Below are 19,870 nucleotides of genomic sequence, written 5' to 3'. Positions count from 1 at the left end.
TTTGGCTTTTAGGGTTTAGAGGTTTCGATTTTGTCTCAGGGATCTAGAGACTATCGTGCTGATAACGTGTTGTAAAAGAATGGAGAATTGTCTGTGTATTATTAATGATAGAGGTTCCATTACAAAGTATAGGAAAAAGGAAATTATCCAAAACCTAATACAACATGAAATAGGAAAAGATCTAAAACAGAAAAGGAAAACGTCCTAAGACTAAGACGGTCTAAACCGACCGTCTCTCTCTCCTCGGACGACCGCCTCTCTCTCTCCTCCTTTGGCCTCGGTTTGGGTCTTGTCTTGGTCATTGGTTATGGGCCATCCATTTAATGATTTATAACAAACCTTTAATATTACAATGATGAGTAGTGAGTATATGAACCAACCGGAAGCAGTTTATTTTTTATTGTTTCTTTTCATACGTTTGTTTTCAAAGAGATTGTTACTTCACATTGATCATCAGTTGGTTGATTGTTACAATCTAATTTATTAAATATTGTTACTTCACAGAGATTGTTACAATATTAAATATCACAAAGCTATTATAGTTTATTTTTAAAAATTGTTCATACTCCATACTACATATTAATCACTCTCAAAAAAATGTAATTTATTTAACCTAATTGATTGATAATTTGATCGTAAGAACAGAGATAATTCTAATATTGTAAGACATAGAGTTATAAAGGAAAAAAGTCAACGACTCCATCCTTGCACGGGACTATACATCTTCAAAATCGTATATCTTCTCAAATACAATTTTAGATCAGTTTCATAAACATATAAATGAATTTTATAACAGATTTAATAATTTTTATTTATACCAAAAGTAATATAAGTGAATAAGAAATCAATGTTTCTTTGGGAAAAAACCCCAATGAAGTCAAAATGCCAAATGTAGAAAATTGGTTGTCACAGATGGTCAATATAAAAAGAAGGAACTTATACTTATTGATTGAGTAATGGTTTGCACTGTGATCCAGGGGTTCATCTCATCAAAACGTGTTGTGAGTAATACTACAAAACTGTATTTAAAATGCAGTGATTTGTAAGACCTCATGTCTGTAATTTTGTTTTTTACGCAGATATAAAAGTAAGTAGCATAAGTAGTCTAGGATCCTCAGAGCATCTGCAATCAGAATCTTTAGGCGAAGTCTTTAGAGAAAAAATAATTAAATAATCAGTGGACTCCACTAAAAGTTAATGATTCAATCCTTAAAATTCATAAATAAGGATTCTTTCTTAGTGAATCCTTGCACTATTTGCGGATCCCCATAACTACGTGGCGGCCCGTGAATGGTCATCTTTTTTTTTTTTTTTTTAATCCAAAATATCTAGGATTAATCTTTAATGTTCTTGTCGCTAAGGATTCCAATGAGTCTCACCGTTGCGGATGCTCTTAGTCAATCAGACTAAATATGTAAAATCATTCCTTTGAAACAGCTAAATAATTATTTGTCTTACCTCCGGTGTGCAGATTGCTTGTCGAAGGTGGTTTCCCCATTTCGTCCAAGATCCAAACCTTAGTATGCGATCAATAAAACATAAACATCTTAGAATATGGAACTTCTTATGGAGAGGTTTAGGTGATTTTAAAAACTTACACTTTTAAGAAGATGGCGTGATCTGGTTGCGTGAACAGTTATGGGTCTCGAAAAAATGTGCAGGTCTTTTTTTTTTTGTGTTTTAGAGAAGGCATATTAGCTTTTTGTAGAGAGAAGAAGAAGGCTTGATTCTCGTGAATACTTGCCTTTTATTAAAGCAATGATTTTATAAATATGGTTAATAGATATTCTCAAAAATAATTTGATATAAATCTATTCAACTCTTCGATACTAAAATCAGCCGTATATCATCCTTATAATTGCTACTTAATAAAAAACTCAAAAAAAAATCATGAAAATAACTTGGGACATGAAAATAGAATCCACACATCAGTAAGTGAAGCTTATACGGTTATAACTAATAGATTATGCATACATTCTCAGATGTTTATCCAGTTCAAGGATAATCGTAAGTTATCAACATTCCTAATCGTAAGTTATCAACATTCCTAATCGTATATTTCTAAAGTGAACGGCCTAAAGTGATAGGAAAAAAACATATAAAAGATCATATTAGGATAAGTAGATGCTTAAAGGGATAAGTAAAAACATATAACGAAAATTGTATCAGAATAACTTAAACATAAAAAGACAAAAGTCTGAAGATTAAAATGGAAAGAAGGCAAAGTCTTTATAGAAACGTAAAAACAGTAAGAGGATAAGTTGAAGCTATATTAGCCACTCTTGGAACGCTTGGCATCATCTGACTCAAGACTATCAGCAGCTTTTCTAGCCCTATCACCCGCATGATCTCCAAAGCCGCTGGAAGGAGCAGATCCATCACCCCTAGTCGTCGGAATATCATCGGATGTTGCTGGAAGTGGAGCTTCTGGTGGGAGTATCTTTGTGACAGTTATGGTCTGAGTCTTGCCTTTCAAGTTATGGTCCGACACTTTCACGATGAACTTCCATGTCTGTCCTATTGTATCAAGTAAAGCTTGCGGAACCGGAACGCAATGGTCAGCTCCTGCTCCCTCATTAGACTAACAATCAAGTAAAAACATACGTGAGTTCAAATAATACAACCTTTACTAAATGCATGAATAGGCGATGTTCTAACTAATTTCCTATAATACAAAATTATTTGCTATTTATAGACAGGTCTAACATTACCTCAAAGAAATTAGAAACCAATTCTGCTGCATGTTTCCCAGTCAACTCCTTGCCGGCATTACCAAAGATGACAAAAACTGCTTGCTCACTCTTATCATAAACAGAAATCTTCGTGAGGTACCTGCAACGAAAGAAGATTAGCTATTAGTACCGACAAAACGTAGATGAAACTATGACTACAACACTTACTGAGGCAAGCATGTGACTTCCTTCTTCTCACACTTCTTGTTGTTGCACATCAGAGAAGTAGGGCCTTTAACTGTCTTACTATTACATCCACCGCAGGAAACGTAATACCAAGAAGAACCATGGACAACATCATCTATAGTTGTTGTGCATTCAAACCAAGCAACCTTCATTGTGGAAAGTAAAATAAAATTCATAAGTACCCAATCACACAGAAATGAATGATAACAACAGGACAATTCTTGACCTTAGAAGCTTCCTGCTTAATGTAGGGGAATGGCTCCTCAAGAGTCACTTTCTCAGGCTTTGTGACTACCTCAGCAGCAATCCTATTAGCAATACATGTGTTGGAGCTCAACCTGAGAAAAGGCGGAAGCCCAAAAATTGTTACAGATGAAGACGCTTGAATATATTAGCAAAAGTAGCGTGAAAAAATAATTAAATACACAAATGCCTACCATTCAAGGTAATCCTTGCTAGGCTGAACATCGTCATCCATGAACACTCGAAATGATGACATAGAAGTGAGACAAAGGGTTCCTGTTAACAAAACTATACGATTAACCACAGCTAATTTATGCATATGAGCATGACATTTTATTATTAAAATGCTAACCTCCAAGATGCTTAGGGTTCATTGTGGTGACCAAAAGAACGTGTGGGGTCCTTCCATATGATTTAAATTTCTGGCAGAACTCAGATGTGGCATTATCCCATAGATAGAGCTTCATCACTGGTCCGCTACATATGTAAACATTACGTGTTAAATATAACACACAACGAAAACAACTAACAAATGGACAAACTTACTCATGTGTCTGAACATGAAAACATAGATGCCGCTTCTCAGCTATGGCAACTTCGTCAAGAACAGTATGGTCAGTGAGAGTCTGCCCATTCACCAGCCTCATGTGGCCAACATAATCTGAGATAAAATAATTAAACAGTCAACAAAAATCAACAGAATAATACTCTAAATAGTTAACAAAACTCAACGGAATAATAATCATTGGAGGTGATAAATTATAAACTAAAAATTCAGGCTTAAAGACCAACCATAGTTCAACATGACTTATCGTAAAGATCACCCTTGGAATCACAGTTGGCCATAAACTCCTCGAAGCTGTGGAACCTGAACCTGTCTTCTGGAATAAGAACCGGAGGGTTCTCAAGAACGGATAAATCAGAATTCCAACTGAATGAGACGATGGCGATATGATCAGCAACCGAGAACTGAGCTTTGTTCCTGGATCCGAAAAAATTGCTGAGCTTATAGACGAAACCAGCTACCAGATCAAATGTCCCTACTCAATCGGCTGGAACAAAACCTTGAATAACAGTTCCCTGAAAATAAATTGAAATCTTCGATTACTATAAATCAAACAATACATCAGATCACTTTGAAAAGTTAAGCAGACATATTTAGAGAGACATATATAGAGCAGACATAAGAACCAATCTAATCTACTGAAAAAGAATAACACTCGGAGAAACCAATCTAATCAACAAATATAAAATCAAAAGCACGAAAAACTAATACGTTGTACTGAAAGCAAGACCAAGAATAGCACTCGGAGGAACTAATCTAATAGACAAATATAAATTCAGAAACACAAAAAACTTAATAAGATCTACCGAAAGCAAGACTCGGAGAATATATCTAAACGACTAATATTAAATCAAAAACACGATTAAAGACGAAAATAGAGAGGGAAGCTAAAGACGTTGACAAACCTCTTCGTCGATAAGGAGCATCTCTTGTCCAATCAAGGTTTTCGTGTATATATTTCGAGTCTCCCATAAGTGAATCAGACGAAACCTCAACTCGGCTTCGCGTGGGCCGAGTGAAACATCTCTGAAGAACATCACTTGGTTTGCATGCGCGGAGGACAGAGCGGTAACAGTGTTTGGGTTCATCGGATTGCTAGACGAAACAGGGGACTTCCCGTTTGGTTTCGCAGTCGCAGAGGAGGCGACGGTCTTCTTGCTGGCTTTGCGATCGCCGGAGATGGATGAGTTGCTGGTGGATTCCATCGGGATGAGTTTCTGAGAGTCTTTTCAACTTGGCTGGAAAGATAAGATAGCAAAAGAGATTTATATATAGAAAAACAGAGAAGAAGGTGAAAGGAATCCATTGAATGAGTTTAATCAAGGATTCAGTTAGTGGAGATTTACTGGTGGAGACGAAATTGAAGAGATGAGAAATGGAAGAGATGGAAGTCGCAAAAGGTACGGGGGGGAAAAAATAGGGCTACGAAAGACGGAGACAGCTGCTTGTGGCGAAGAACACATCCACATCATTCCAGAAAATGGGCTACACCAAAACAGCCCAAACTACATACCAAAACCACCAAAAGCCCAAACCAATTGACTTTATAAATGACGTGGATGAAATGATGCATTCCTATTTGTCGAATTTCCTGTCCGATGTGGATGCCATAAGAAGACTTCTTTTGCTCCTTTTAGTATAGTTTTGATGTTATTAAGCTATTATACAATTGATCATTTTTTATTCAATTGTATTATTCAGAACATTAGTTAATAGTATGGGCAAAAAAAAACGAACCAAACCAAACCAAACTGACCCAACCGAATTCAAACAGATTAAAAACCAAAGTATATGTCTAGACTATTTGATTAAGATTTTATCAATCAAATTGGTTCATTCTGGTTCATTTTAAACTGAACCAAGCCGAAGCGAAGTGTTTTTAGTTATATTAGTTAAACATGATAATAATATTAAGATTTAATAAATTTAATTATTGTTAAAGGTGGAAGATCACGCGTATTTGGATCCTCTTTCGTCAACTTCTTTGCACCAAGTTGGCTGGCTCCTTATGCTGGCCAAGAGGCTGCAAGTTAGTTTTTTTAAAGTTTCTATTCGATGTAAAAAAATAAACCTAAACGATTAAAAAAATTATACATTTTACTTTAAAATGAATAAAATAAACACAATAAAAAATATGAATTTCATACATTAACATCAAAATCAAAAATCTACTTATATTAGGTTTGAATATAGTAATACAAAATTATAGGATTAAATCTTTAGCTCTACAATTAAATGTGAAGAAAATAATAATCTAGTATCAAATGATGATTTGTTTATGTTCTTATAAATTATATTTTTGTAAGTGAAGTATAACAAAACTAAAAAGAGGAAAACTAATCGATTGAAATAAACAAACACAAATAAAACCAAATTAAACCGCACCAAACACAAACCAAACCAAACTAAAACCAAATCGAACACAAATCAAACCTAAGTAAAACTGAACAAAATCAAACTAATTTGGGTTGAGCATAGTTAAGATTCTCTTAGACCCAAATAAACCCAACCAAACCTATACTGTAAGATCCGATCCTGGATTCCTCAATCTAACCAGACCGTGGCTTACCTAACCATCCTACTTAGTTTGATTCTTTTACTTCTCATTCCGTGTCTAATATTTTTCTTATCATTTATCATAGTTTTGAGGTTTAATCAATCATACTTAGACAATCAGAATCAAGTAAGGCAAATCGACATTTTATAGATAATAAATGAGATCCATACATCATCCATTCGTTCATACTATTAGATTACACACTAGTCTATCATAAGTTCACAGTTTGCACAATAGGCTATCAATACTTCACATCTACTAGGAATGACCCATTCACCACACATCTTCCCATGGCTGGAGTCCTCACAGTGCATTTCATTTACCACGGTCCAAGTCAGTACATGAAACCAACATATCACAACACACAAGTATACAATCAGATAACCTAACACAAGCTAGGATCTATCATTGCATGGTTAGGTTCCTAGAGTTCTCTACTCATTATCTATCAAATTAGAACATATAACAAGCGGCCACACTTAGACTCATAAGAGAATCAGGCGCGCCCAATCAAGGCCTCAAGCGGATCACACACAAGGCGATCTAGATCATCCGATCATCCCTTGGTGTATCCGAACATGCCTAAGTCCGGCCAAAGGCCAAGGACTCCGATTCTGAACCGGGCAAGGCCTTGGTTCAGTCTCTCCTTATCAGATCAAACATAAAACAACACCATATAAAGAGAAAAGGCGATTTGAAGATGAAAGGATAGAAAGGATGCAACCGGTACACGAACGGCCCCAAGGCTCGATCGGATCACCCATCAGCTAAAGCCGATGGTTCCCGGTTCACACCACTGACCTTAGGCGTGTGGTCTCCTTGCGCCGCCTCCTTCTCCTTCTCTTTCTCCTTCTGTCTGGTATCCATCTTCACAAGCCTTGTCTCTCACGGCCAAGCCTTCGCCGGAACAGATCAAGCCTTCACACGGTTTCTCCTTAAGCTGCCGGCCTCTCTCTCTCTCTTGGTTTATCTCTCACGATTTGTGCAGAGTTTTCCCTAAGGAATTTGATGCCCAAAATCGACCCCATAGACTTGTATTTATAGAGAGAGGAACCAGTAACTGCCTAGGCGTGTGGTCTCCTTGCGCCGCCTCCTTCTCCTTCTCTTTCTCCTTCTGTCTGGTATCCATCTTCACAAGCCTTGTCTCTCACGGCCAAGCCTTCGCCGGAACAGATCAAGCCTTCACACGGTTTCTCCTTAAGCTGCCGGCCTCTCTCTCTCTCTTGGTTTATCTCTCACGATTTGTGCAGAGTTTTCCCTAAGGAATTTGATGCCCAAAATCGACCCCATAGACTTGTATTTATAGAGAGAGGAACCAGTAACTGCCTTGGGCGATCGGTTGCAAGGGATTGGCCGAAATGGTGCCACTTGTCCTCTTGCACCCTTTCGCCTATAATTTCCCATAACCGGCCCTTAACCGCCCAACTGCTCCCTTGGCAGTTTCCTACATCAAAAACCAACCCCCAGGCCTTTGCCCAAGCCCTGGTTTGCTCCTGGCTGTACACGACCCCATCGTCCCACATGAGCCGCCGGCACGGACTGGTAACCGCTCGGCTCCGGCCACACTGGTCCGGACCGGAACACTCCGCCAAGCTGAGATGATCTAGTCACCAGCTGTCCCCAGCTGAGTGAGCTAGTCCATCAGCTCCAGTGAGCTGGCTAAGACTAAGTGAGCTAGCTCCAAGCTTCACCTAGCTTATTGAGCTTGAACCGGAACTCGCCTAGCTTTCGGATCACTCGTCCAGCTCCATTTAACTTGTCTCCATCGTATCCAGGTTAAGTCTCAGCTGCATGACTTCCTTAACCATCAATTTGGACCATGATACGCTTGTCTCAAGGTCTATCGACCTGACTCGTGCGTCTCCTTGCACCATGGCCCGTCCGGACGATCCTATCGAGGATCGGGGACATGACATATACCGAAGCCGTAATTAAACCGAGTGACATGACATCATTTGTCAATATTATATGTTTTAAATATTTATCATAAAAACTCACCCTGCGCAAAGCGCATGTCTTATCTTAGTTACAATGTAAAGGTTGATTTTTTAAAATGCTTTCCTTTTAATAATAAAGAGATATATTGAATGTATTTCGTCACAAAGCTAATTAGTAGATTATAAGTTATGAATTAAAGAAGAAAAAGGAATATGCGTTGTATATATCCCTATACATATATGGCCATGGTGGCCTTAACGATTAACTTGTAGGTAAGAGCTTTTGCGTGTGATATACATATTTAATGTGTCAATATAATAGTGAAGAATCTTAATGCCGTGGTTTACACAAACTCAATATAATATTGTTGTGTGTAAATCTTGTGTCCGGTGATTCCTGAGTTATAGTCGTGGGGATAGAAGAAGAAAAACGTGATGTCAGAATCCAGACGTTATAGCATGTCATCCAATTTGAATCGATATTAAAAATGTTCCTAATATTTAATCCTTATATCCCATTGCCCTGTTTGAAAACGCGGGGGCGTAGGCGGTTAATCGGATGAGTAGGCGGTGGTCGGAGCATGACCGTGCCGATATGGAGCAAATCGGAGGACCAAGGCGGGAAGACGCAGGGACCGCATAATAATGAAACACGACGACTATTTTCAACTCGTTTATGTAACTAAATTCCATTTTTTTAGAATCTAACCTAAATCTATGAATTATTAAACAAAACGAATACAAAACTGGAGAAAAGAGTGAAAGATCTGAGAAAAAAAGAATGGAGGTTGCCATTTATGAGCAAGAAAGCTCGTAGGTTAAGGGAGAAGACGACAAAATAAATTACAAAGTTACCTTTCATTTAGAAGATAGGAAAAAAAAAAAAAACAGGTGTGCACGGGCATTGAACTTGGGTTAATTAAGATACAGCACTTGGACAACTAAACTAACTAATTTTATTGTACTTTGCTTTCATATTTAATATTTATACATATATAAACGTAAAAAAACTAATTCCCGCATATACTCCAATTATTTCCCGATTTTTCACTAATGCCGACCGTCCGACTGACACCGAACAAGGATCCCATGTAAATTGCAATTGAGCATTAACTGTCGTAGCGCGACCTCTACTAAAAAGCCTTCTGTATGTAATTAAAAGGGGAAAAGAAGGATAAAACCGTAAGGAAAGGAACAAATCAGGACATGGCTCTCTGTCATTGGTTTGTTGCTTCTATACTCATCTCGCTATTAATAAAATTAATTTAATTTCCTAAAACCAGTAATAAATGGTGGTTTCCGAGTACTGTATTCGTCTAAATGTATATCGATCGTGTACAACAAGTGTTTTCGTCAAGCTCCGAAACTCTCTGGGTCTTCTTCTTCATCGTCTCTCCACGAAACACCTTTACGCTATCGTTGACGTCTCAGATGATCCAATAACCCGCCTCTCCCTTCCTCACAGGTAACCACCCTAGCTATCGAACTTTCCTCGATCTGTTTGTTCAATCGTAATCACCGCTCAGATCCTCACGATTCACTCGACCACCTCTAGATTGTCGTTTTAGCCATGGATTTTCCCGAGAATCTGCCATCACCAGACATCGGAAGATTAGAGCAGATCGTATCTCACTTCTTCCCGAAGGCACTGCACATCGTCCTCGACTCCAGAATCCCTTCCTTGCAATCCCGTGGCCGTACTCGCGACCGTTCATCGGGTGGTCTCAACGTCAAAAAGAGCGATAAATGGTTTAATCTCATAATGGGAGACCGTCCCGCAGCGTTAGACAAGTTGCATTCTTGGCATAGGAACATCTTGGATTCGATGATCATCGACATCATCCTCATCCATCCCACTGACGATGACGGTGACGATGGCAATGTACGATCTGCCGAGACTGTGATCGAGCGTTGGGTTGTTCAATACGAGAATCCGTTGATCATGTCCCCTCAAAGCTCTGATCCTTCCACTCGTTACCAGAAGGTTTACAAGAAAGCTATCATTCTGCTGCGTTCTCTCTACGCTCAGACTCGGCTTTTGCCTGCCTACCGTGTCTCCAGGCAGCTGAGTTCGTCTCTTGGGTATGAAATGGTCTACAAGGTTTCGTCTTTCAGCGATGTCTTCTCTCCTCCCGTGACTGAGACCATGAAAGAGTTTCGCTTTTCTCCTGTTGAAGTGCCTCCTGGTCGTCTCTGCGCATCTGTTACTTACCGTTCTGACTTGTCTGACTTCAATCTCGGTGCTCACATCACATTGCCTCCGAGGATCATAACCGATTACGTTGGGAGTCCCGCCACGGATCCTATGAGGTTCTTCCCTTCTCCAGGGCTGAGCTTTGAAGGTACTTCTTTTCAAGGTAGAGCTGGACGGCCACGGCCTCCGTTGACTACTAGCTCAGCTTCTGAACGTCCCCATAGCTGGACCAGTGGCTTTCACAGACCTCCTACCCCAAACCAATCTTTCTCCCCTGATTTCCACTGGTCCCGTACTGATGGTGGTGACAGTCACCACCAGCTTTCTCCTCCCTTTTCGCCATCAGGTTCTCCTTCTACTCCAAGAGGGAGTTACAGTCCAAGGATTAATGTGAGGCCTGGTACTGCTCCAGTGACCATTCCTTCTTCAGCTACGTTCAATAGATACGTTTCATCTAACTTCTCTGAGCCAAGTAGGAATCCACTCCCTCCTTTTTCCCCTAAAAGCACCAGACGCTCCCCTTCATCGCAGGACTCTCTGCCTGGGATTGCTTTGTACAAGAGTTCGAGAAGCGGAGAATCTCCTTCTGGACTACTTAACCACTACCCTGGCCACAAGGTAAGGGTTATTCTTATGCTTCTTAAATTGTTTTATGTGTCTTGAGATCACCTGATGTGCTGTTTGACTTTGAATCTAATCTTTCAGCTGACAAAGGACAGCAAATACGATTCAGGCCGGTTCTCTGGACTGCTCTCTTCAAGTGGCTCACCAAGATTCGGCTTTTCTAGGAGCCCGAGTAGATTATCTTCGGATTTGGAGGACCCTGATTGTTCATGCCCTTTTGATTTCGATGATGTTGACGAGTCTGGACTCCAGTACAGGTTAAAATGGTTTTAACCCATTACTTACTTTATTCACTTGAAGGGTGTCTCTGTATTAGCTTTCCACGATCTCATCAAGAAAACAATTGCTGACATCTTTAAACCTTGCCTTTTATCTCACTGTCTATCGTTTTGGCTATCAATTTCACTTTTTTTTTTCGGTGCAGCCAAAGTCTTGACCGGAGGAAAACTTCAAGCTCTATATCACAGTCGCTACCTATAGGGAGGAAGTCACAGGACGCAGCGGTTGGAGTCCTGGTTCAGATGCTAAAGACAGCACCGCCATTACGACAAGACTCAAGCACTTACATGGCGTCATCAATGTCTGGTGTTCAGAGAGAAGGTAGTTCAGTGTCAGGTGCAGAATCTGAATTTTCGATGGCTCGAAGTACATCAGATGCACTAGAGGAGCTCAGAAACTACAAGCAGCTCAAAGACTTGCTTCTCTCCAAATCCAAGAGTGTTGGAGGAGCAACTCGTGTCCACTGACCCAAAACCAAAAGAGCAATCAAGTTATGAGTTAATTATCTGATGATTGTTTGTAAATATGGATTTGATGACTATTACTTCAGCTCACGTTTTAGTTTCTGTAAACGAACCTTTGAGAAAAGAAAGAAAAAAAGAGTGTGTAAAATAACTTACCTTTCAAGTTTCATAAGTACTAATAAAGTTTGAAATCTTTTCATTTCAATATTGCTAAATCTATAGAAGTCTTTGGTAAGTTGAAGAACATCGATCGATCTTTGTGCGCGTTACCAATGAAGAAGTTTGATGTAACAATGCATACTGATTCTTGTTCACTTTTATGCATATATATGCTTACAAAAACTATAGTAGCAATTTAAGCTTGTAGTTATTCTGATTTGATTTGAGCATCGACATAGAAGAGTTTTGCAACACAAATTGGATGATTAAGTCACATTTAGATAAACGATACACTAAAACACAAAAAAAAGGCCGAGTAGCTTCAAATATCCATCCGCCATATGCCTAAAACATCTACCAATTTGCAGCTTTCACCAAATCATTGCCACAAAGTAAAACTTCAAAGCCTTGCATTTACCAGAAAACAGACCCAAAAAAACTGCCATCCATACATCTCCTGCACAACTAACTTAAGAGCTACTAGCCGGCTTCAGAAGTGATATCTCCCGTCAAAAGCGTCCCGCGAAACCCTGCTTCGATATCTTGATGCCCCATCTTCTAATCGCATATCCCATCTATTGAGAACATCAGGATAGTTATTTTCTAAATATACAAATCTCACTTAAGCTAAGTAATTTAGCTACACTTAAAATAATTGAAAGGTCTTTTTACCAGCAATGTCGCGGTGTTCGTGTATCTCGGTATCTCTCACCCAAAGCTTGTCGCCAGGGAATATATTCATGTCTGCAAGAGTTGCAGATTCCTGATCAATCACTTGTGTGCCTTTGTGAAGTTCCTGGTTCTCCTTCATCACCTGCACATTATTATTAACGCCCACATGTCACTGCGTCCCCCAAGTAATCTTCTGAAACTTAAATAAGACTAGAGGATCTACAAAAGCAATGTTAGAAGACATTACTCCAAGTAATTGCCATATCATCATCTTTAACTGGTACACAGTCGTTGTTGCAGAAACTTTCAAGCTGGTCTGCTTCCCGTAGTTTGTTCTCCGTGAACGCTTTGAGGTACGCCGGTCCACCTCCAAGCCGGAGTCAGATGCCTCTAACATTGACTTCGGAGCTTCCTTTCCGCGCACCAAGCAGACAGATACTTCTCCTTCAGAGTAACTGAGCTTCTGCATCAACTCACGGCTCTCTCTGTCTCCTATGCATTCCTCACAAACCTAGCAAGGGTAAAAGATATTGTTAAAAGCAGCTCATGGACCTCAAACGATTATTCTACATGTATGGGAACAGTATATAATTCAAATACCTCCGGGGATGTCCTAAGAATAAGCTGCTGAGTATCAATGTCCATATCCTTCTCAAGGTCAATAACGTCCTGAGATGCACTTCCATTCTTACTATTACCAGTCTCAAGAAAAGCAGAGACTCCATTCTCCATGATCCCTCCCCACTCCTCACAGAAACATTTCCAATCATCCTCAGGGATGATTGTCAGCTTCTCCGTCTAGAAAAGATGTGCAAGAGAATCAAAGTAAGAATTCCCCATCTCATCGCTAGAAACAGCCAGTAAAGATGACGGAGGATGTGGAACTAAACCGACAACCACAACACCAATTTGTCAAATTCAGAACATGGTTCCTTTTATTTCTCTCACTGAACCGGTAATTACACCACATAACCACAAAACCAAACTATCAGAACCAGTGAATAGGGATAACACTAGAGATTTTAAATCCTCCCAAGCGCCTAAAACCAGTCCCAAAACACCCAGCCATCTCTCAGCACTTGATTAATCTCTTATATATATACTACTATCCTTACTTCTTAAGGAACAAGTTAGCCTCTCTTGCGTTTGTTATGAACACTGATCAGTTTCCCGTTCTGATATTGGCTTTACTATTTCAAGCGGTTTCAAAACAGATTAATAAGAATCATACTTACAGATGAATTTTTCTGAAAAAATGAGCCACGTTTGCAGACAAGTTCAGGGAGCCTTTCAAGGAGTCGTTTGAGTTACATATAGCAACCAACTCACTGCAAAGCAAGGATCTTACCTTCTCGCACTTGAGAGTATCAATGACTCCATTAAGAAGTTCAGGTTCTGGTACTGAGGAACTGTTTTTTCCAGTCATATTAATATAGCTTCTCCACTGCACTAACCACGGAGAAGGTACCAAGAAATATCGGCTTTGTGGCGCTAACGCTATACCCTTTCCCGTGGCTAACTTCTCGTGGTTTTGGCGCTGCTTGGCCTTTATTGTTCTGTTGCGTCAGACAGAACGTAAGAAAATATTTAATGAGTATCACGAATTCACAATCAACAGAAGCAAAAACTAAACATGGTTAACCTTAGTGCATCCTTGACGTCAGCAACCTCAGAAAGTTCCGATGTGCAGTGAGAACATTGGCTGGAGTCCAGAGGGAAACAAGGACAACCCGAAGTATCTTCTGGCGTCACTTTTAAAGCATCTTCAACAAGGAATGACCAGAAGTTCTCTGGAACTAGAATCCTTTTGGCCCCTGGCGCTTGCTCAGGCATCAGCCCCCCATGACTGCACGTGATTGCATTTGTTGGGCGGCCTGCATCTGCTTCACTGGGAGCATCAAGGTTTTTCCTTTTTACCCATTGCTGCAACCTGGAAACATGTTAGTACGCTTTAGAAGGAGCTTGATTTTTCTGAAACATGTTAGGTGCGAGTCCCAATGACGTCCATCATAGAAGCAGCTAACTGTGGTAACCTATTAGTTACAGGAGAGTTGAATACATACCATGCTTTAGAGACGTAATACTCTCCGTCCTCAAACTTTCCCGAAAGAACATTGCCTGCAATGCTTTTCATGAATGTTCTTCGATCCCTATAGCTGTCAGAAGAGACAACCATGCGAGCACCATCCATAAGGCATTCCCTGCAGGCTGCAGTAGTCCCCTTTCCCTAACTTTGGTCCACCATTGAACTAACAGTAAGAGAATATGACCACATCAAAAAGAAGGTTAAAACAAGAGCGTGGAAAACCCCACAACGAATTCTACCATATGATAGAAGAACGGAAGATTCCTGTGAACAGAAATATAGATTATAGAAACTACGAATTTGTCTGAAAATGGTTAATAATGGCAGCTGATGCAAAAACTGAAGACAAGATATAACTGCGTGTCCTGAAGAAAGAAAAGGGACAGAAAGAATATTGCATACCTTTGATTCTAACTTGGTCCATGCAAGTTCAGATATACGCTTCATGCAAGTAATTTTTGAGGCAAGAACTTTCCCGTGGGAACACAGTAAAGGGGTGTTGTCCAAAGCTCTACCTCGTACAAAAAGAACAAATATAATCAAGAACACTTGAAAGCATGGATATGATCTAATTTGCCAATTAGAAAATCGTATTTACCACTAACTGAAAACTGAATTAATCATATACTTTGTTGCAGATTCAAATGCATCGAATGTTGAAAGCAGTGCAGTTAGCACGGGTATATAGATTTAAAGGCATGTATGAGGAGATTTACTTACGGCGGCGAGATGGTATCAGCCCATAGACGAAGCCAAGTGACTGAACAGCAGCTTCTGAAAGTATTGTTCGTACTTCTTGCCTCCTTTCAGTCAAAGTATTCAATTCTCTTTCCTTTCTTAAATCAAATTGCTTGCAACCCTCAAGGAATGTTGCGTTCAGGTCACTGATCCATTCATCGAGACGTGGCGGAAGATAACCACCTTCAGGCTGTTCAACATCTCCTTTAGTTATGTCAATAGGATTCTCTCTTTGTCCTTCCAGACTTTCTATTTTACTGGACCGAAGACTATAAATCAGCATATAAGCATCAGTGGATGAGAAAACCTCTGACTCTGTGGTGTTCTTCCCACTACTAGAGGCACCATTACTCTCGGACTTTGGAGTTGAAGAAGAGCCTTCAATGAATGGATGTGTACCCAGTTCTGACACTTGCTCATCGTCAAAGTTCCACCACAAGCCAGTATTTTCATCTTTGATGTGAGCAACGTAATGTCCAGCGCTTCCTTTGTGGATTAACACAGCAGAGAGTTCGTATGTGAACTCATTCTCAGAAGACTCTGCCAATCTCGATCTCATATCCAGCACTTGGGGAAAGGAAAACGAGGATGTAATTTTCTTCTTAGCAGTAGTCTGTTGAAGGAAAAAGATTAATCAATGTCTTATCTAAGATTCAGTTATTATGAAAAAGAGTCGTAAAGAACACCTTTGGGAGGAAAACACATGGCTTGAGCAGAAAAGTGAAAACAGGAGGTAGTGTGCGCAGCTTAATGCAGCGTGTGGCGTCAACTCTAGCATGGCAGCTCCCACAGAAATACTGATTGTCGCCATCGAGATGCTCCAAGCAAAGGTAATCACTCAAACTATCATCCAAACTTTTAAGACCCTTGACATTCAACTCAAGGGCATAGAAATCCTCCACCTGTGAGGAAGCTTCTGAATCCCTCCCACATTTTGAGCACCTACAAAAGACACACCAACAATCAATCAGATATATATGGTGTTGCCTTGAATACATATACTTTAAATGAAAGGTATGACTAAATCTTACGTGGTGACATGAGAGACAGTACCGCGGAAGAGATGTTGCACAATGGTCTGGGCAGGCAACGCTCAAGCAAGGACAAGAGCAGAGTCAAGAACTCGTGCGTATCCTGCTGAATCTCGTTATCCAACTCGAGGGTCTTCACAAGACAGGATACTGGTTCAAGACCTCAACTTCAAGAGAGAGAACACCATCCCAGAAAGCAGTGTTCTGTTCATGTAGAGGCACTGGAGGATGCTGTTAGCATAGCAAGTAGCTCCCAAGTTGGTTAAACCAGCGGGGGTAGAGTGAGAGGCACGACGGTGGGAGGAGGAGAGATGAGCTTGGATGATCTCGGAAGTCGGAAGTCTTCTGCCAGAGACCAGACTTGCGGCTTCCGTTAGGGCGCAGAAACAGTTGGGGTTGTCGCGGCAGCCTTGACAGAGTGGCTCCTTGTGTATCATCAAGACTTGGTTTAGGTCTTCCTCAGTTATATCATTAGTTTCGTAGATTTTTCTGCAAAGAAGCAAATGCTTTGATTCAATAGGGGATAAAAATGGCAAAAAAAAAAAAACTAAATTTTTTTTAGAGTACCGGAGAATTTGAGAAGAGGAATCGGAAGGTCTTTGCCTTTTGTTTTTGTTTCGAGTGTTAGGTCTCATTGTCTTGTCACCTCACCACCACCAAACCCAAAGAGAATAACACATTTGATTAAACGAAAGACATTGTCTCAGGGAGATGAAATCGCATAGAAACCCAGATCGATCGGAGAAAATAGAGAGCTCAGCTTCTTCGTCTTCCGCGTCGATTTTTTCTCTCTCTTTTTGTTCTTTTTTTTTTTTTTTTTCCCTCGTCGTCTTCCCGCGCTCTCTAAAATTTCACAGAAGATTAATTTTAGATTTTTATTTCTTAGACTTCTTTTTCAGTATTATTATATACACTAACGTAAGAGATTTCATTCCAAACTAATTCATTAAGATCATAGGGGCCAGATGTCTTGTGTTGAAGATATTGCTACAATACCACCAACATGTGTAGTGTAGCCTTAAATAAAAAAATGTCTCAAAATAATATTTATGTTTATGACAAACGCCATAACTAAAAACAAACATTTGAGAAACATACATATGAAGCTACAAGGATCATATTGCCATCTTTTATGGCTTCCACCCTTCGTTTGACTACTCTCTGCTAACTTTCATCATCTTTGTCTTCGTGTGAAGCTTCACTTCATCCATATCATCATTATCACCACCTTGTTGCTTCTTGCTTCTTGCTTTCCTTGCCCTTACCATCTTTCTCGTCTATCTTCCTCCCACTCACTACCTCTGTCCAAAACAAATGTTCCCGCCTCTCTTTCACTCTACCACCTTCACAACCCTCTCCCCTGTTGGCTGGCTCATCATCAATGACACCCTCTTCAGCCTGCTGCTGCTCGGAAAGCTTCCATCTGCTTCTCTTTCCTTGTGATGAGTTTGTGTATCAGATATCTTCGCATCACTCTCTTCAGCAGCCGAAGCTTCAAAATTCAACCTTGCCTCCTCAAGCCGCTGAGCAATCTCAGCATCAGAAAGCTCGTCTTCAAGCACAGCAAGCTTGAGATGATTCTGACGCTTGCAGTCATTCTCAAGAATGTCTTTGTTGGGTTTCTTGGATAAACCGGCGGTTCCCTGACCATCATCAAAGCATTTGCCAACATTCCTAGGCCTCACGAACAACTTGTTGGTTTGAACGTAACCATTAGTCCCTGAACCTCTCGCGGTATGTAATCAATCACCCCTACCTAAAGCGAAATGGCCAAGAGATCTAGGAAACACAGATCTCCGACTGAATCGGAAATAACAGAAGTTAGATTACCAGTGAGAGAGATCGTCGATGCGGCGGAGGAGGAACGGGGAGGTTTAACTGACCTCTCTCTATTTTGCTCCACGAAGCCTCAAAGGCCTCCTATAATTAGCAATGTGTTAAAAAGAGATAATATCAAAAGATATGATTATCCACTTGGATATTGAATATCCTTTCTTATTTTGTCTGACCGACTCTTTTGCACTATAAATAGTATGTGTCTCGTGTACTTGAACGTACAACAACAACAACACATCTGAACAAAAAGAAAAAGCTGTCACCTCTCTCTCCCAATTTTGTCCACTTTAGTCTCAAATTTCTCTCTCCCTCGTTCCTTTTTCTTCTTATACCAAACCCAAAAAACCAATACTCTTTCTCTCTTGTCAACATTGCCCTTACACAAATATATTGAATAATAAATATAAACTAAACCTCTGCTTTTATTATACAACACGTTATCAGCACGAAGCTCTGATCAACTGAGGTTTATCAATCCGAAAGTTCTTAAACCAGCCAAGGTAATGTTTAAATTTATGTATTTCAATATACTTAATTTATTTAAATTTTATTATTGTTTCGGAGTGAGAGGCTGGACCTTCTCCGTTTATTTTTCGGGATGATAGGCGCTGCCTTCCCGGACTGATCGTTATGGTAGGATATGCCTTCACGATCAGAGAAACACGTGGTAGGTTTTGCCTCCGTGAATAAAAAGAAAAGGTCGAAATGGTAGACCATGTCTCCTCGGACTTTGAAAAATGATCAATATGATAGTCTATGACTCCTCGGATCATGTGGTAGGCTAAGCCTCCCAATTTTATTTATGCTATTTAAATTTCTGCAATTTAAGTTTATGCTTTTATTTTATGCCTTTAATTTCTGCATTTAAATTATGTATTTAAATTTCCGTATTTACTATATTAATATTATTATTATATGAATATGGTTATCATGTCAAATTTGACAAAGCTCAAAATAAATGTCCTTAATATTATGAGAAATAATTATAAGACTTGGGCAGTGGGTGCAAAGATGCATCTGAGAGAAAATGAGCTTTGAGAAATCATCGATAAGTTGAAACTATATCGGATGAGAAAAAGATAAAGCCATGATAATTTACACCACTTTAATGATGGTTTATAAGATGAGGTGTATCATGAGAAAGATCTAGAAGATCTTTGAATAATCAAATCCTTGAAAGAAAGGATTCACCAAATTGTTGGAGTTGATGTAAATCCTCCGTGAGAATTGAAAAGAAAAGAAACTCATGATACTAAACCATCAAGTCGGTCCTTCTTGAAAAGGACGAGGGTGTGGATGCGGTTGAAACCGCTATCGTGGTCGTGGAAGAGGACGAGGAAGAAGATTCCGTCCCTATGATAATAATGGAAACTTCCACGAAAAATGAAAGTGGTCAGGTGATAAAAGACAAACAGAAAAGGTTTGCTATAGATTCGGCCAGGAAGAAAATTGGGTACGTAGTTGTCGTACACCAAATATTTAGCCGATATATATCGAGAATCAAAAAGAAAAAGAGAAAAGAAGTATATTAAACTTCGTCTCTTATGATCCCGAACGATTTTTCATA

General features: G+C 39.7%; 3 protein-coding genes and 1 pseudogene across 4 annotated transcripts; 1 reads left to right on the top strand and 3 right to left on the bottom strand.

Annotated features, from left to right (window-relative positions):
• Positions 1–2,272: 2,272 nt before the first annotated feature.
• LOC106330577 lies at positions 2,273–4,931 on the bottom strand. Its single transcript, XM_013769022.1, has 9 exons — positions 4,717–4,931; positions 3,965–4,143; positions 3,708–3,822; positions 3,514–3,638; positions 3,356–3,437; positions 3,145–3,256; positions 2,901–3,064; positions 2,712–2,832; positions 2,273–2,581 (listed from the first exon to the last, which is right to left on the bottom strand). Exons 1-9 carry the CDS (start codon positions 4,929–4,931, stop codon positions 2,273–2,275), a joined length of 1,422 nt encoding a protein of 473 aa, XP_013624476.1.
• A 4,572-nt stretch (positions 4,932–9,503) lies between these two features.
• Positions 9,504–11,986, top strand: LOC106336088 (autophagy-related protein 13). 2 transcript variants are annotated; one of them, XM_013774812.1, is made up of 4 exons: positions 9,504–9,685; positions 9,776–11,032; positions 11,120–11,304; positions 11,463–11,938. In XM_013774812.1, the coding sequence occupies exons 2-4, from the start codon at positions 9,791–9,793 to the stop codon at positions 11,782–11,784; spliced, it is 1,749 nt and encodes a 582-aa protein (XP_013630266.1). In that variant the 5' UTR covers positions 9,504–9,685; positions 9,776–9,790; the 3' UTR covers positions 11,785–11,938. The 2 variants fall into 2 exon arrangements, with proteins under 2 accessions (XP_013630266.1, XP_013630267.1); XM_013774813.1 differs by having other exon boundaries at positions 9,535–9,685; positions 11,120–11,295; positions 11,463–11,986.
• Positions 11,987–12,129: 143 nt separating this feature from the next.
• LOC106329202 lies at positions 12,130–17,185 on the bottom strand (annotated as a pseudogene).
• Positions 17,186–17,798: 613 nt separating this feature from the next.
• Positions 17,799–18,675, bottom strand: LOC106330576 (pre-mRNA-splicing factor CWC21-like). Its single transcript, XM_013769021.1, has 2 exons — positions 18,636–18,675; positions 17,799–18,187 (listed from the first exon to the last, which is right to left on the bottom strand). The coding sequence occupies exons 1-2, from the start codon at positions 18,673–18,675 to the stop codon at positions 17,799–17,801; spliced, it is 429 nt and encodes a 142-aa protein (XP_013624475.1).
• Positions 18,676–19,870: the final 1,195 nt, after the last annotated feature.

Source organism: Brassica oleracea, chromosome C3 (assembly GCF_000695525.1).
Source record: "Brassica oleracea var. oleracea cultivar TO1000 chromosome C3, BOL, whole genome shotgun sequence".
Lineage (NCBI taxonomy): Eukaryota > Viridiplantae > Streptophyta > Magnoliopsida > Brassicales > Brassicaceae > Brassica > Brassica oleracea.
Note: the sequence above shows the minus strand (reverse complement) of the source record. Positions and strands in the feature narration are given on the sequence as shown.